At 37.4% G+C, this 17,389-nt stretch overlaps 2 protein-coding genes across 2 annotated transcripts; both read right to left on the bottom strand.

Annotated features, from left to right (window-relative positions):
* Positions 1 to 1,580: 1,580 nt before the first annotated feature.
* Positions 1,581 to 6,286, bottom strand: rlbp1a (retinaldehyde binding protein 1a). Its single transcript, XM_041987399.1, has 8 exons — positions 6,192 to 6,286; positions 5,224 to 5,264; positions 4,692 to 4,820; positions 4,381 to 4,585; positions 2,955 to 3,133; positions 2,688 to 2,846; positions 2,484 to 2,594; positions 1,581 to 2,401 (listed from the first exon to the last, which is right to left on the bottom strand). The coding sequence occupies exons 2-8, from the start codon at positions 5,230 to 5,232 to the stop codon at positions 2,255 to 2,257; spliced, it is 939 nt and encodes a 312-aa protein (XP_041843333.1). The 5' UTR covers positions 5,233 to 5,264; positions 6,192 to 6,286; the 3' UTR covers positions 1,581 to 2,254.
* Positions 6,287 to 9,492: 3,206 nt separating this feature from the next.
* Positions 9,493 to 15,687, bottom strand: slc39a1 (solute carrier family 39 member 1). Its single transcript, XM_041993199.1, has 4 exons — positions 15,416 to 15,687; positions 14,101 to 14,231; positions 13,108 to 13,422; positions 9,493 to 11,109 (listed from the first exon to the last, which is right to left on the bottom strand). Exons 1-4 carry the CDS (start codon positions 15,528 to 15,530, stop codon positions 10,756 to 10,758), a joined length of 915 nt encoding a protein of 304 aa, XP_041849133.1. The 5' UTR covers positions 15,531 to 15,687; the 3' UTR covers positions 9,493 to 10,755.
* Positions 15,688 to 17,389: the final 1,702 nt, after the last annotated feature.

Raw genomic sequence — 17,389 nt, 5'->3', positions numbered from 1 at the left:
TAAAAAATTAGTTCTCATTTTTAGATCTCCGCTCCAAGCAAGAAGATGGGAGCCCACAGCATCTTAAGCTTCAATGATCATTCTACAGCTTTAATTTTGTGTTTACAGACTTGCTGAAGGACGGTTAAGGGGTATGGTGATAACTTGAACAGACGTACAGTCACACAACATGATTTACTCGGATACTGAACACTGGGTGTGTTTGTTGCAGAAAACCAGTGGTGTGTGTGATCTAATTGTGTGAGGAAATATGGTAATTGTGTTCCAAAATAAATTATTTTCTCAAAAGAAAAACATGTTTCCTCTTCATTTTACATGATGGTAAAATGATATATACTATAAAACACTTTAAAACAGCATATCATTTAACTTGGCTAGATAACATATAATAACTAGATTATCGTGGCATGAATAATAAACCCCAGTGATGGACTTGTGATCTGTCCAGAGTGTACCCTGTACTCTACACAAGTTTTGCTTCTTGGTTAAAAAATATGACAGAAGACGTTTCAAACTACACTCTAAAAATCACTCAGTGGCTTTGTATTGGCTTTATCCAGGATGACATAATTGATTAAAGTGAATATTTAATGGGCTAAAGTGCCCTCAGCAGCCAATTGCTCTTGTTGGCTTGCAGCAGGCAGAACATTTTTGCATATTGTTGTCTTGCTCTTCTTTTTATATATTTCTCATTCTCTCCTACTGTAGGATAGATGGATGGAGGTATTAATGGATATTTTTTATTGGAGGTGCACAGTGAAATTTTGTTGGAGCAATCCAATAGCAGCATGAATGACAAAAAAATAATAGATAAACCAACCATACCCCTGACCGCATACATTCAGGCACATGAAGCTAAAACAAATAGTAGAAAAAAACCTGATTATTTATAAAAAGAAGCAAATCGTAAAGATGCAAGTTACCATGCAGAGTTCATTTATGCACTATGTCTAAATGTGACACTTCTTGCTAAGTGTGTGTGTGGGGGTGTATTGGTGTTTTTACTTCCACAGTCTGCCCACAGGTCTGGGAAAAAAGCTATTTTGCAACCTGTTTGTGCATGTGTGGAGTATCTCAGTCTCCCTAAGGGAGGATGGTGAAGATTGGGTTTCCTAGATGTGAGGGGTCCTGCTAGATGTTTTTGGATCTCTGAGTAGATAGCTTGAAGAATTGGAGACGTCTGTAGAGTCTTGCTGTCTTTGATCATGCACATTCAATGCCAGTGGTGATTAAGTTAAGATACTTTCTATGGCTCCTCTACAGAAGGAGTTTAGCCATGATAAGGAAGTACAGTCGTGTCTGAAGTTGATTAAACAAAGTAGAAATGTGAGATAACCCTGATAGGCTGACTGAATCTCTTTAATATTGATTCACAGGAACCTGAAGCTTTTTACCTCCACCTCAACCTAACTTAGTGGTTCTCAAACTAGGGGGTGCAGCAGATGTGCAGATTCAACAACTACATTTATGGACCAAAATAAGCTTAAAGGGTATATATTGTAAGCCTTGTTATATTGCTGCTTTTAGGTTACGTAAAATAAATGGAAGGCTCAAAATAGAAAAGGAAATTTATATGGCGGTGTAGACACAAAATATTTTTATTGACTTAAATCCAGTGTAACAGGCAGAGAAGATATTTATGGTACACAAGACATCTTGAGTATTACAACCCACAGGATACTTGCAGATTTGGAAACAAGGCTTTTGAGAACTTTTTCCAAGGCACTGCATCAAGAGTCCCCTGCTCCTGAAACAGCAATCTAATGCTGGCTTGTCTATTCATAAAGTCATCCCTTAAAACTGTAAAGTACAGAATCTGTACCACAGCAACTTGTGTCCATGTGCTAAAATGAAAGTGTTGTAGGCACAAAGTTGTTCTTGTAAAAGTTACCTTTAAGGCAAATTAAATCAAACCAAAGTCACTGTGGTTGTGGTTTATATCATCATCTCAACTCTCTTCATTTTTCCTTTGTTCACACAATAACAAGGAACGCTAGTTATATGAAGTTATTTTAACTATCAACTGCTCTCTCAGCAATATCTAAACATCTTTTTACTTTTCCACTTAAATCCTATTATTTGCAAATCATCCCCTGCTTCTAACTCTAGACTGTTGTTTATTTCAACTGCCTGAATTACACACAAACACACACACATACACACAAAATAACCTAGCTTCATCATTGTCCACAAATCTGATCACAAGCGAAGGATCTTGGATTAAGGCCTCTAAAAAAGAGGAAGCAATATTCTTTCAGAGAGCGGTGTCTTCAGAGCCGAAAAGCTTAGTAGCGATGCTCTGGTAGTCAGCCACTGGGGCTTTTCCATCAAAATCGGAAGGCAGGATATCTGCATCAAATTCTTTGAAGTAGCTGTCCAGCTCATCACCATGAACAAAAACCTGTAGGAGGTTAGGAGCAGTAATCAGAAGTGGTGGCTCATGTAAATGAGATAAATCTATCATAGCAACTGTTTGAGCATACCCTCTCCAGAAGCTTGGCCTTCATGAAGGGTTTAACCACGTTGTATGTGGTGGTGAAATACCAGGGCTGGTGAGTAACATGGACTGCTTTGAAACGGGCAGGAAAAGAGTCCTGCGGAGAAATACACAACAGATAAAGATTTAAACAACAATCTGATGATAAACATGATGACACTTTATAATTTAAATTTCAAGTCTGTTAGACCTGTAGCATGTCCACCATCTTCTTGAGCTCAGCTGTCTTTATTCCTGAGGCATGCTGCATGGTGAAGCCTTTGAAATTCTCTATCAGGACAAATCCATTGATCTGAGTCTCTTCATTTTCAAGTAGCTTCTCCAGGATCACACAGTATGCTCTCAAGACCTGTGAAACACATTAAAACAATCTCTTTTTCAAAGTATGTAAGAAAACAAGCTCAGAGTTCTTAAGGATTTTACATGTGTTTATATCTACAGGTTGTTTTCCAGCTACCTCATCGAAAGTAATCTCCTCCAGGTCCCAGTTGTCAATGTTGAAGAGCATGACCACGCGGCCATATTTGTCTCTGCTGGGCAGAACCACAGGGTATCCTGCCTCGATGGTGCTGCGGACTGCCTCAGGGGTCAGGTTCTCAAACAGCTCAGGATACTCTTTTCTGAAGCGCACATAACCTAGAGGACACAGACTTGTCTGTGCATCACAACTGAAAGCCCTGCACCCTCCTAGTGGACATAATTTGTGGATACCTTTTATGTTGAGAACATAGCTTATCACTGCAGGTCATTGATGTGCAAAACAGAATGGCACCACTGTCTTATTGCTGACCCTGATCACACTGAGGCACCAATTAACAAACGTGTGCATGATGGAGGAGTTTATGCATGTAGTCAGCAATTAACACTATGAACAAGTTCACATCAAATGTCCCTGTTACTTTAACAAGCTGTCCTCCAATATATTTTACTGTAATTTTATTTTAGTATTTTTTCTACTTTTATATTCTTAACATGTTTTTCCACTTGCTGCTGTAACGTTTGAATTTCTCTCTTTGTCTGCAGGGTTGAATACAGTATTATCTTATCTTGTATCCATAAATGTGTGTGTTCTTTGAGCCTCTGTGAGGACCCAATATCTAAAAATCAATAGCAAGATATGGAAGAAAACAGGATTGCTTTTGTTTATTTTGCCTGTTTGAACTGTTTTTCTAGGCCAGACGTTGCTAGAATGGCATTTAGAGTGAGGATGTCCTCACATAAAGAACATAGTTTAACTGAGGGATTCATTCAAACTTACATTTGGTTTATTTTATGGTTCAATTTGTCTGCTGTAGGCCACAAGGACAATAGTTGGGGTTAATTTAGAGCTTGTGGTAACTATGAAGAAGACTGAAATACAAAATGGTTCAAATTTGTAAAAAGAAAAAATGTGTCCAAGTGTAAGTAACCATATAAATAACAAGGAAATCATATGGTATATTTTCATCACTGGGTCAAATCATTCTGGTTTTTTAATATCTGCTTGTATCTAAGACCAACACGGTCATTGCAGGCATGGCGTAGTTCCCAGCAGAACACTGAGTGTTCACAAGTTAAATAAACTTGTTGTCCAATTTGGACACAAAGGAGGGCTTTGTCAGGCAAAACTCAGGCATCTCAAAGCCCCCAATTAATGAGCACATGCCGCGCTGTCTCAGCGATAGATGGGGTTTATGCAAACAAGAAAACAAAGGAAACCTCATCCTTAATTACTGAAGATGCTGGAAAATATTTGCAGGAACTGAATCAAAGCATATGGATGTCAAATTGGCTCAGACAACAACTGAGTTTTTCTCTCAATAAGGGACCTAAAAAAAACTAAAAAAAAAAAACAAAAAACATACCTGTGTGGGGTAGTACAGCAGATTACCTCCATTACTCACCTTTCATAAGCTCGTGGGCTCTGGCAACATCAAACTTTCGGGCTCTGAGGAAGCGCAGCAGCAGAGAGTCCGGTTTGTCTCCAAAGCGCTCCTGCACCAGTTTTACCAGGTCGTCTCCTTCCACTGCCCTCTCCTTCATCATGGCCCGCAGATCCTTCAGTGATGACGCCCGTCTCTCATCTGTCTCATTCAGCTCATCCTTCGCCTACAGAATGCACATTTTTCAAAACTTCACCATGTCTCCAGGGACAATTTTTTCCTCAGTTTTTAAATAGTCTGATCGTAATTAATCTCTTTATTTTCTGTTTAACCTTTTGCACAGTGTGACCAGGCAGTTTGAGGCATGGCCCAAACACAGGCCCATGATCCTTCACTGTCAGATGCTCCAGCTTTGACCTCATGGCCTGCTCCTCCTCAGATACCATACGGAAAGTTCCAGTCTGCAGAAAGATAAAGCTTAATAGAATAAACTGGCATACAATGACACCTCAATTTTGTTTCAGTCCTCCTGTATTTTACTCAAACATCAAACCACACATGCACTTGATCAACTCCAACCCCTCTGACCTGCAGCACCAACCGATCCACAACATCTGGTTAATCTGCTGCACATGATTACAGAAAGGACTTTTAAAGCTTTTTTTTTTTAACCCAGCTTAAGGGTCCATCTCAGAGCCAGTGTCTACTGGTACAATAATAGTATTAAGCAGCATCATGCCCTGACAGTCAAATCTCCAAGAACTAATATGTTTCACCCAGCCCTGTTATTTAACTAGAGCAGAAGCCAGAACATGACCTAACCAGCATAAACAAAGAAAGTGACTATGAAGTATTTAAACTTACAGCAGCCATGGTTGCAGTGTCTCTCGGCAGTTACACCAATACTGCAAAGAAAGAAGAATTAGCACAAATAGATCATAAGAACAGCAGACTGTATAAAAAGCAACGTTTTCAGCTGAATAGATAATGTTTTCCACTTAAAAAGAATTGCTGAGCAGTGCACAGCAATATATGCACACCATATGTAAAACCAATTTTCTTCCATGTTGTAGCAAGAAATGTTACAGCATGAAAAAACACATATTGCAAGATTTTTTATGCATGTATCCATAAACATCAGTACGTCCTGATATGCGATACAGTTTATTTTACCTAGACTCTTAGAATATTGTCAGCTATTATCCTCGAATTTGTAAAAAGAAGATGGATTTTTTTATTTCCTTTATAATAAAAACAATATTTTTTTTATATTTTTATATCTCAATGTATACAAGAAACCCTAGAGGTATCATTAGTAAGAGTTACACCTCTATTTTGGATGCTCACCCATATTACATGAAAACAATGCATGTCAGGAAAAAACTCAAACTAATAACCTGAAATATCCCTCCATTTAACTTACACATTTGTGCTGCAAATCTGTCTTATTCAGACTATTTAAGTACAATTAAAATGTATAACAACAACATATATTTTCTCAAAGAAAGTTAGTTTGTTAATTAAAAGTAATTCAGCCCAGAGTGAAGATACAGTTCCTCTACAATTCCTACTTAACATGTGCAAACACACTTTGTTAAACTTAAAATACAGAACAATAAACTGTAGAGTGGACTTAATACAAAATGCACAATCATGACACTTTTACACTAAATGACACATTCATTTAAATGTTCAACATCTAATTAAATCAGATGCCATTTTGTTCACTGGTTTTATTCACCACCACATAATAATAACATCCGAAATGCCACAGTTTTAAATTTGCTGATCATTCTGGGGGTTGTTTTAAGTAAAGAGCAAAGCAGGCTTACCTTCAGCAGACAGGATGAGAGACCTTCAAAGAGTGGGAGAGGAGACAGCAGAGGCATAGAGGACCGAGAGGGGAGGAGTTGCTGAAAACGTCACCCAAAAGCAGGATTAAGCCCAACAAGGTGGATTACAGCAAGGGGCTAATCTGCATAATGCAAACTGTGAAAAGAGTTGGCAAGGAGAAGGACAGGTGTGTGGTGCTGGTCTGGATTACCTGTGGAGGTTTTAAGATGCAAAACATACAAGAACACTGTATAAAACTGTTCTTTGATGTTCCTTGTTTCATCTTGAAAAAAACAGTCCAGGCTCCAGTATCCCTACTCCAGACTAACTTTGAGCTTTTTGCTTTGTGTTTGCCAATCTTGGTTTGCTTTACCATCCACTGTGCTTTGAGGTTCCTTGAGTGACTTTGAATTTGTATTTATATATGCACATGAGCTTAAGGTTTAAAGTTTTTTTGTGTTTTTAATTGATGCACAAATTTCATCTGCACATTCACCAAGCTTGGGTCCCAAACACCCTGTCATATTGTGGAACATTAGAGATTTAACCTGCTGTACACTGATTAAAATGAATGTAAAGCCTGCAGCATATGTGACACAAAAAATTAGGCTTAGACTTGCTCCTGTCTGTGGGATTGTCATGTGACTGAAGTGCCCACCTGTAATGGAGCATTCACACTTGCAGCTTCACATTAAACACATTCTGCACATTCTTTAAAATCCTCCTCAGAGGGGGCCGCTTGTTTTGAGTCCCAGATAATTTATTACTTATCCATGAATGCACAACATCAGACAGCCTGGCCTAGATTGTGGTGCTAGTCATTAATTACAGAAACACATCGATCAAGGATTCCTAATGTGTCTAATCCAGTATTTGCTTATGCTTGCATATGAAGGTTTTGATATCATTATCGCTGAAGGAATGTGCATTTCTATATTTGCCAATGGCTCTCTAGATGGTGTTATTGCTCATTTACTTTCTCTGCCACTTCGGTTTGGAATGAAATATCTCAGTGGAGGGATAGGCTGCCACTTTGTGCACAGATTTGTACCAACTATAATGACTCTTAATAACTTTAGTAAGTGTCCTGAAAGCAAAGGCTGCTGTTGTTAAATTAGATATCTAGAAAACTATTAGACTGTCTTTCTCTTAATTTTTACATTCCTGTTCATCTCCGAATGAATCGTAGCAGCTTCAGTAATACCCTTGCATTTCACCTGGAGGCATGATTAGGTCAAAAGAGGATTTTAAGAGTCAGTTTTTATATGGCCTCTGTTTTAGCTGTATATTTTTTACCCATCCAGACTGTCTGCTGCCAATCTTCATCTGTCCACAAGATGTCCTTACCTCACGTACCCACCTGTCTTTAAACATGAGAACACCTATCTCACCTCTCTTTAGTTCCTAGAGAGAGGTGAGATTCAGATATTTGAAAAGACTCTGGCTTTGAAAGCTGTTCTTTTGAAAGATATAAGTATTCATTCAGTCTTTTATTCCTATCACTGGTGAAGAATATATTACAACGCTGGCATGAAGCTAAGGTCAGGTTTTTCCTGGTTATTGCTAAAATCAGGAGTCATTAGCATGAAATCCAAAGGTTTAGTTTTTTTTTTTTGTTTTTTTTTTTTGGCTTGAAAACATTACAAATATCAGATAAGTTATTTTCTTTCCAGAGTTTTCCTTTTAAGCAATCACTGTGAGATTAGAAATAACTACATTTCAGTTCCCCAGCTTGGTGATCATACATCTGTTTCAGCATCAGCACTCTGACAAATTTACATGTAAAATTTTGGCATGTCAGATGTTGGCAAAAATGAATATGTGCATCCCTAATAAAAACATTTAATAGATCCTTTCTATGCTGAGATGAGATAGATTCGGTTTCCAGTCTTTATTTAAATAAAACATTTCCAAGCATTTTTAACATTTAAATATTATCAAAGGTACCAACGCGTTGCATGTTCCTTTGGGGGGGCAGGGAGCAGTCGTCTAACAGTTGGAAAGTTTGTGGGTCAGTCTGGACTGCTACATGTCCAAGTATCCTTGAGAAAGATGCTGAACCCTAAATACTGCCTCAGATGTGCTCATCAGTGTGTGAATGTGTATTTGTAGATACTGTATGAGTGTGTGTGACTTGCAGTGTAAAAGTGCTTTGACTGGTCAAAATGACTAGGAAAGCGTAAGACAAGTACAGGCCATTTACCATTTTTCTCTAAACAAAAAAAAAAAAAGACTGACAGCCCAAGAAAGAAGCAAACTGAGAAACAGAGCATATTAACACTTTGGGCACAATATCTGAGAGCAGAAACTGAGAATTCAGTTGTGCTCCTGTGGCTGAAAAATGGGTTAATGAGCTCTGGGCGAACAGATGAAGTGTCCATACCAGTCTAAAACTCAATGATCTGCTGGGTCTCCCTCCTACACAGAGGCCTCTGTCTGCCAGAGCTGGCAAACTTACTGTACTATTGTTCCCCTGTCAGCACCTCTCATTAGTGGACAGTTATGAATGACCTCTTATTCCCTCACAGCTACAAACAGGGGTTAACAAGGCCTCTGGGTGTCACATCAGACAAGCAACTGTTTTTGTCTCTGGGATACAGTTCTGGGCCTTGATGTGAATAAATTCCTGCAAGTTATGTCCTCCTGCAAACCAACAAGCAGGTCTGGTTTTATGCATACAGAAGAACTTCCTCCACTTCATTAAATTGGTGTATACTGTTACAGAATGTTAAAAAAAAATTTAATGTGGTTTATATTTAGATGGAGCTGTTATTGGGACATTTTTTAAGGTGTGTTCAAAAATCCTATCAAGTTTTGGGATGATTATGTGAGGTTATACAAGTTAAAATACCTGTTGGTACTCCCAAACACATACTATTCATGCATATTCTTAAAAGCTTCCTAATCCTGCCTCTGTATATTTCTATCCTTATAAATAAGCCATCAGAGGGCCAACACTCCCATCTGGTGGCAGTAATCAGCTGCCAAAATTAATCGAATGATATAAAATGACCCACAAACCTGCACTGCAAGAGAAATTTTGTAAAACAAAAAAAAAAAAAGAATACACAAAGAACACTGAGATTAAATCTAAGATTACTTTCGGTTATAAACAGAGGAAGAGAAACTAAGATCTGTAGATATCGTTTTACTGACACCACACTTTATCAAATTACAATACACTTCCTTTGCTAATAAAAAACACTGAACTCATTTTAGTGTCTTAATCTTTTTACTATAATCAGTAATATCAATCACCTCTCTCAAAAGATGAGTAATGATAAGGCACAAACACAGCTGTACGAGCAGGAAAATGGTTTATACTCTCAAATGGTTTTCAGACTTTAACAACGTATAATGGGGGGTTAGTGTGACACATGAAAAACGAACAGAAGTGAAAACAGAACGGGGTAAAAAAAAGCTGACAAAGCATAACAAGCAACCCATATTTGAGTTGGCAACTCTTTTTCTGACAGCCCAAACATGAATTTCTATTTCCTGCTTCTTTCCCCTGAGGGAACAATCTGACTGTCACATGACAAAAACAGGAATTATGATACCAGCTAACAGATATAACTGTAGATAAAGACTCGCTTTATCCCTTTAACTGTAAGCCAGTTGACTTCAATTCTTTTTCAAAGCATCTTTTCAAGTGTAGCTGATGAAACAAACAAAAAAAAAGCATATGCCTGTGAGATGTAATGAACTTTCAAATAAATTAAAGCTGTACTCTTCCAAGTAAAATAATTTAAGGTTTCAGTTTTGAACTTCTGTGTGCTGATACTTCAAAACCTCTAGATTTCTTCACAATGAAACAGGGACTTAGTAATTTTACATTTAGGCTTGTTTACAGTACAAATGAAAGAAGCTCAGCATTATTCTCTCAATAATGAGAAACAAAGCAACTTAAAATTAGAAACTAAACATAAAAGCTTAGTAAAAGCAGTGGATTGTCAGTATTTACTGACTGAAAACCTTGAAGAATAAATACTGTAAAAAGAAAATATATTTAAAAAATGAAGGCACTGTCAGTGCTGCCAGAAAAGAATGATATCATGTAAACATTAAAGATCTAGAATTACCTATACACTGACAAGATTGAGTTCTTACAAGGCATCACATATTGAAAACACACCCCTTGTTTCCAGTTTTTTCCTCAATATTTCAAATGGTTAAAAACATTGATTTGGTTTGCATACTTAAAAATATGGTCAGTAATATTTGAGGACACTTGCTCTTTATGCTCTTTAGCTAACTTCAGTAAGTAGCTCCTCTTTAAATAAAGTGATCTTTTAAAAAAATGAAATGTACAAAAAGTTGCTTGCCTTGCACAATGAGTTTTTTTAAGTATATGAAAGCAAGAAAACTCTGGCAGGCTGTCACGCTCCTTTTGATTAAAAATCTCCCCTAACAGGCTGTAACAGGGCAACAATGAACTTCGTTTTCATTTCTAATAAAGTTTCTGTGCTAAAGTGACCAAAAGAAAAATTGTGGCAGCTGCAGTAGATGGCACAAAGTGTACAGGTTTTTTCCTGACAGATATGTCTCTTGAAACTCTAAATCTCAGCCCAAAAATGTCAGCGCTGCCATGATGGTGAAGCCCAGCAGGATGAAGAGCACCTTGAGGAGCTGCTTGCCTGCAGAGTTGAGCTCATGCGGGAGGATCTCCATGAAGGTGATGTAAACAAATGTTCCTGCAGCCAGCCCCTCCAGGATGGCCTGAATTAGTGCGCCAGATGCTAGCTGAGCCTCCATCACGCTGATGCCGATGGCGATGCCTAAGGGTGACATCATGGCAAACACTAAGATGTACGCAGCAACCCATAAGGGACGAACTGCGCTCTGGACCAGCTTCACTGACAGGCTGAACACTATGATGCTCTTGTGGACAAGGATAGCGATGCAGATCTCTAATACCTGGAAAACAAAATAATACCTGGTTAGGAAATAATGTGCAATTCAAGAAAATATCCAGTCACCACTGAAGAGTTTATCTATGCTGTTTAAATCATGGTGTTCTACTGGGAAACTTAGGCTGTATATAAACATGAACACTAATGCTGAAACCTCAGATTCAATGAAAAGCAATCCAAAAATCATTATTCATGGTCAAAAGGTCCAGGTTCATCACACTCCTGTCTAATGTGGCTGCTCTTTCACACCTGTAACCTCATCCAACAATGATGCGTTTACTGACCACATCCCAGGCACACATCCGTATCACGGTGCCTGAAATTTCACCAACATAGGTCAACAAAAACAAGATTTTAAGGTGGTGTTACATTAGAAGCTGAGTCTCCTTGTACACAACACTCTTTCCAGTAAGATAGACCATCTTTATTAAGCTAAATTAAAATGCAATACATGATTAAAAAAATAGCATATTTTAACAACACATTTTAAAAATGACACTATGGGGCTACTTTAACACCGTGGAATCGCCATTTTTTTAACAGCACTGAATATTTGGGTTCTGTAGGACCAAATGCTGTCGGCAACACTTTCATTTTAGAATCAGGATGGGATTTGACCGTCTTGTCATCATAAGTAAGGGCTTCTTTAAGAAATGTATCTGGAATTCTTTATGTGTTGCTCCAAAACCTGCATGTACAGTTCTGTATTATTGAAGCCCTTGTGTATGTTTAAGTTACCCATTCCATGTCAGTTAATTCACCTACAGTACCATCATAGGTGGTGGCTTTTTAACTTAATGCTGATAACAAGCTGGCTGGTCCCTCGTCCTTAGCCACGAGGATGCAGCAACTATGGCTTATAAATAAAATTTTAATCGTTCATATGTTAGACCACAGAAGTTTTCATCTTAAACTATCTACGGCCCGTTAAAAAGCATTCAATGATTGTTTAAATTCACTCACGTTTTTCTTTTCATAGTAGAGTTTTAATTTTCATTTGTGGATGTGGTGATAAAATGTTCAGTGGCTATGGTTCTATTCTTTGATGTCTGAAGGCTTTCAAATTTTGTTTTTAATATGCATAATTTGTTTTTATTATGTACAGCATTTTGTGTTACTTTGTGTATGAAAGGATCTCAATAAATAAAATTTGATTTGATTTGATTCAACCAGTACCTGAGCCCATTACCACTTCAGAATCATAACTGGAATATAAAAAAACAACTGTATTTTAGAAATTTTTACACTGAAGATATGAACATATTCATACTTAAAACTCAACACTTTTTAGCATACGAGCCTTCCTCGGGGAGTTAACCAGGCCTAAAGGAATCCTGTCCTCCACCTGTAATTAGGACTTGATATTCCAGTCTCTCTTTATACAAACAAATCCACACTGAATCCTGGAAGCCTCCCTACATAAATAACATTTCTTGGAAACATGCTTGTAGATTGGAAGTGTTTCCTCTCTTGTTTTATCCTTAAGAGAAAATTACACGTTAGCAGTAATTTGTTTAATTATTTAGTACAACTAACCATTTCTTTTTTTTTTCATGACGACATCTTGTTTTATCTAAATTATTCAGCTTAGAGATACTTTTATGTGTTTAGATCTTCCTTGTAAATATAACCTAAAATTAAATACAAGGTGTAGCCATAACTGTTACTAACATTTTGAATACACAGTTGACTTTTTAAAAAGTCCCGAGTCCTGAGAGAAAGACTGCTTAGGCTGTGATCAGAAGATCTGACTCTTGTGTGATTCATTTCCTGTTGACGCAATCAGAAGCTTCAATCTGACTGAAACCACCTTCTAAACATACAACCATGCTGTAAATATGATTCCAACCTCTTGTGAAAAAACGTTTTATGCAAAAAACATTACATCTAATAATGTTGAAAGAGATTCTTTTAAAGAATAAGGAGATAAAAAAATGAAGAAAAAAAAAACAAATGCTATGAGCAAACATCAGCTGAAGTACAGTACTCTCCATCTTCTTACCTTTGAGTCAGTGTTCTGCAGGCCAATTGCAAGTCCCTCAAAAACCGAATGGAGCGAAAGCGAGAGGAAAAGCATGAAGGAACGAAAGGGGGAATGAGCCTGGAAGTCAACGTGGACATGGTGACCACTGCTTTCCAGATCAGGGCTCGTGGCTGGCCCGTGCCCATGCCCGTGCCCATTCCTGTTCTCTGATATTAAGGGCGCCCTCTCCTCATGAGCCCCTCTGATCTCCCGGCAGTTATGAACAATCTTCTCTAGTATGAGGACCATGAAGAAGCCAGCAGCAATGATGAACTCTGGAAGAGGAAAGCTGGTCTGTTTAAGACCAACATGGACACCACAGGGTCAGGGGTATTCAAACAGAAAGAAATACTATAAGGCTGCCCCACAGCAAACAGTGACCTGACAAAACTATGAGAGAATATAAAAAACATGACTTCATGTACATCTTTGACTTTGTAAAAGACTTTGTAAGAGCTCAATACAAATGTGATTTTTAAGTCTTGTTTAAAACAGTAGCTAGTTAGCAATCAAACCTGTCAATATAGAAAACTGCCAGCTGCGGCCATCTTGTTTATATCAGTCAATCTTTGTTCTTAAGGGTATGTCTAATACTGTACTGTACCTATGTCTGTGTCTTGTTCAGAATGAAATGATACTTGCTGCTCACTGACCTGTTTGTGTTTTGTGTGCCTGAATGTTTTGCTAAATTATTTTTTCCTTTTGTGTTTTTGTTGTGAGGTTGTCTTGCTTTCTGATTTAGTGGCTTTGTCTCTATGCTATATAGATTTCAACAATGTTATTATTAATTGCTGTCTTTGCTTCACTTTTTGGTCAGTTTTAGCTCTTTGATTAATATTTTTAGCTAGACTGGATATTTTTTTTCCTCACAACTTTCTGTCTTTGTTTATCTTTCCTGCAGGAAGCCTTTGTAAGACCTGGTCAGGGACAACAGTTGAAAACTAGCCCTTTGGTTAAATATGCTGTACGTACCTCCACCATCTGAGCATCCAGCTCTGCGCTGATGTCTGACAGGTAATCTGGAATGATGTCCAGCAAACATGCCGCCAGGAAAACCCCACCAGCAAAGCAGCTGATCAAGCTCAGAAATGTGCGGTGGGTTTCTTCAAATGGAAAGATAACTCAATTAAGTCTCAGCATCAACTTAACACATGGGAAAATAACTGAAAGACTTAGTTATGCACTCAGAAAGTCGGTTACGTGATGTTTTTGTAAAATTTTACAGGGTTTAAAAACTTGTGATTGGCTGACAAAATAAAACACACTTATAGCAATTCTCTTATGATAGTAAAATTGGCCGTTCATCTCTGAGATTGCATTCCTAAAGAAAATTAAACCTTGTCACTCCCTTCAAAATTTGATTATTTGCTATCTGGGCATCATGTGATAAAGCATTGCTATCACAGCACAGAGGTCGAAATTACTCAGTGCTTCAAGAGGGGTGTAACGATACTTTCACTTCCACATGAAAAAAACAAAAAACAAATTCAGCACTCTTAACAGTCTGGTTTTGTTTCTTATACATAAAATGACTGATCACGCGTTGTGAGGGCTTTAGGTTTCATCCTGATCAGGTGACTCCTGCCAGGGCTGAGAGGAGCTTTTACTGCTGGCAGGAATAACCGGATACCTTCAGGTCATCAAAAATGTTAGACTTTAAATAGTGAAAGATCATATATGATATACTTAAAACATTTCCGGGGGAAGGTTTGATCATAATGTTGTCTAATGATCAAAGTTTGAAGCCCATCCTGTTATTCACCACTTTATCTCTACTACGTAATCTCCGCAGCATACATATCATATCAATGGGGTTTTCTCAGTAACAGTCGATACAATCAACAGCCGTTAATTGCTTTTTACAACACTATTGACATCTAAAACATGTGATTTACATTCCCATATGTCAGGCTAAAATATGATCTTAATGCTGTAAATTCTATTATCTGAGGCAGAATCTTCACGCCAAACTTCTTTCAAACTTTTTGCAGTTTAAAGTTAGCTTGTTTATCTAGAAATGAAAGCACATTATAGAAAAAAGGTATAGCCTAGCAATAATCAGCGACTTCCTCTTTGTAAATCGGCTTTAGTGTAATAATACAATATCTAATCTAATAACAGTAAAATGTCCATTTTTACACGTTACCCGCGTTGTTTGGCTGAGATTTTTAAGCAGCTTTGAACGTTACTTATCTTTAAACATACGAATATCGCAGTAACACTGGCAATAATATTCAGCAAAAATTAATAAGAAACTGTGTCTACTATACTAAAAAAGTGGGCTTACCTGTCCCATTCGTGTCTCTGAACCATCTTACTCGAGCAGGAATGAATCCAAAAAGAACAGTTAAGAACATCAAACCAAACAGAGCAACGATTTTCACTCGAAGCAGATACTCCATGGTGAAGCTTAAGCTGTCAGTTCAAGAGTGAGGCTCCCCAACTAGTGTGCAAACATCAGACCTCACGATGAAGTAGCATAACGATCGTTGAAGAGCCTCTGCCTGATTGCCCCTGATTAAACAACAACTGTACTGTGGTTGCTTGGAAAGGGACTGGTGCGGCTACGGTGGCCGAGAAGGGTAAAAGAAATACTGTTTTGAAGGCTGCAACCAGACACTTGAAAGTGTAAGCTAGTACATTAGACTGGATGGATAAAGTAGCAGATTTTTTACGCCTAGAAGTTTGTTAAATCATACTTTCATTGTTTTTGCAGTAATATGCAACATTTATACCTATAAATGGTCGCATATAATCAAAATCTGAGTCAGTTTGTGTCATAATCCCCAAATTTGATTCAACTTCAGAACCATAAGAAACACAATACTGTAAGGTTAAAATTTGTGAGAAAACTTGTTTAACTTAAAAACAACAACAACAACAACAACAACAACAACAAAAAAAACAAACATTTTCTTTTAAATCTAACTCTTAAAAATGTTCACCAGCCAATGGTTTTATTAAAAAATAAGTCTACAGTCTGTGATGGTGTCTTCTGTCCATTTAGATTTTATAGTTTGTGCTCTTTTTTTCTTTTTCTTTTTCTTTCTATTTTTTTTAACTGTATCTTTTTACAAAATAATCATTTCCAGTTGGATTGTCAATAATTCTTGGTCAAGCTGTACCGATCTGATACGGTCACACATTTGGGTCTAAACAAGGCAAGTTCATTTGTATGGCACACTTTATGTACAAAACAATTCAAAGTGCTTTACATAAAACAATAAAAGCATTGCAGCGGGGTACAAAAGAATCATTAAAACAAACTTTAAAAAAGAAATTAAATAAAGACAAAAAGATAAAATAAGATAAAATGCAAGAAATAAAAGTTCTGACATGAAGAATGAACAGTTTCTCTGATAAAAGGTGGCAAATGGAAAAGTTTTTGCCCCTGACACTTTGAATACTTTGTCATACAGTTGGTCAACTTAAAGACAATAGGGTGCTCAGGTCAAGTCACATGGCTGCCCATATCAAAAAATAAACCCGTCAACTCACTGTTAGTTACTGTGTGTAGATTTTGGCTAAACAAACATCTTAACTTTGGTCTTGTCTGTGCAAAGGGCATTGCTCCAGATATCATGTTATTTCTACAACAGCAATTTTGCTAACTCAAAAAAGATATGTGTGTATGAGATCATTTTCTTTTTCTTATCTGTACACTTAATTGTGTAATCGCTGCTTAGAGTGGAGGAGGAATTGTTCACATTGTAGTTATTTGCGATTAAGCTGAAATTCGAAGCACTTTATGTGCAGTTTAATTTTTATGTCACTATAAAATTTCTTTGTAAAGCACATTTTGTGTACATGGCCCAATAAATTGGAACATAAAAGCAAACAAGTACAATGAAGTTACTAAAGCAAGTTAAAGAAGACACAACAAAAACCTAATTAGATATATCACAGGGGCACCAAATAGGTTATAAAAGTATTCATTAAGGAAGGTAAAGTGAATTGAGGACATGTCCACTATTATTTTTTTTAATTATGTATTGATAATATATCATGTATTGCCAGTACTGACCAGCAGATGGCACCATATCAACAAGTATCAAGCATAGAACGTCGTCCTAGCCGTTCCGGTTTTGATGTTAAATTATGCTTCTTATTTACTGATGTTTCAGTGCTTCTGAAAAGCACTTTGAATCGCCCTGTCGTCGATTTATGCTATAAAAATAAGCTTTACGTTTCTTACACGCACGCACGAGCATAGGCATATAAGTGCACGAGGACGTGTCAATGACGACATAATCATGCGCCG

The sequence above is a fragment of the Melanotaenia boesemani genome, chromosome 1 (assembly GCF_017639745.1).
Source record: "Melanotaenia boesemani isolate fMelBoe1 chromosome 1, fMelBoe1.pri, whole genome shotgun sequence".
NCBI lineage: Eukaryota > Metazoa > Chordata > Actinopteri > Atheriniformes > Melanotaeniidae > Melanotaenia > Melanotaenia boesemani.
This window is presented reverse-complemented; position numbering and strand designations above follow the sequence as displayed.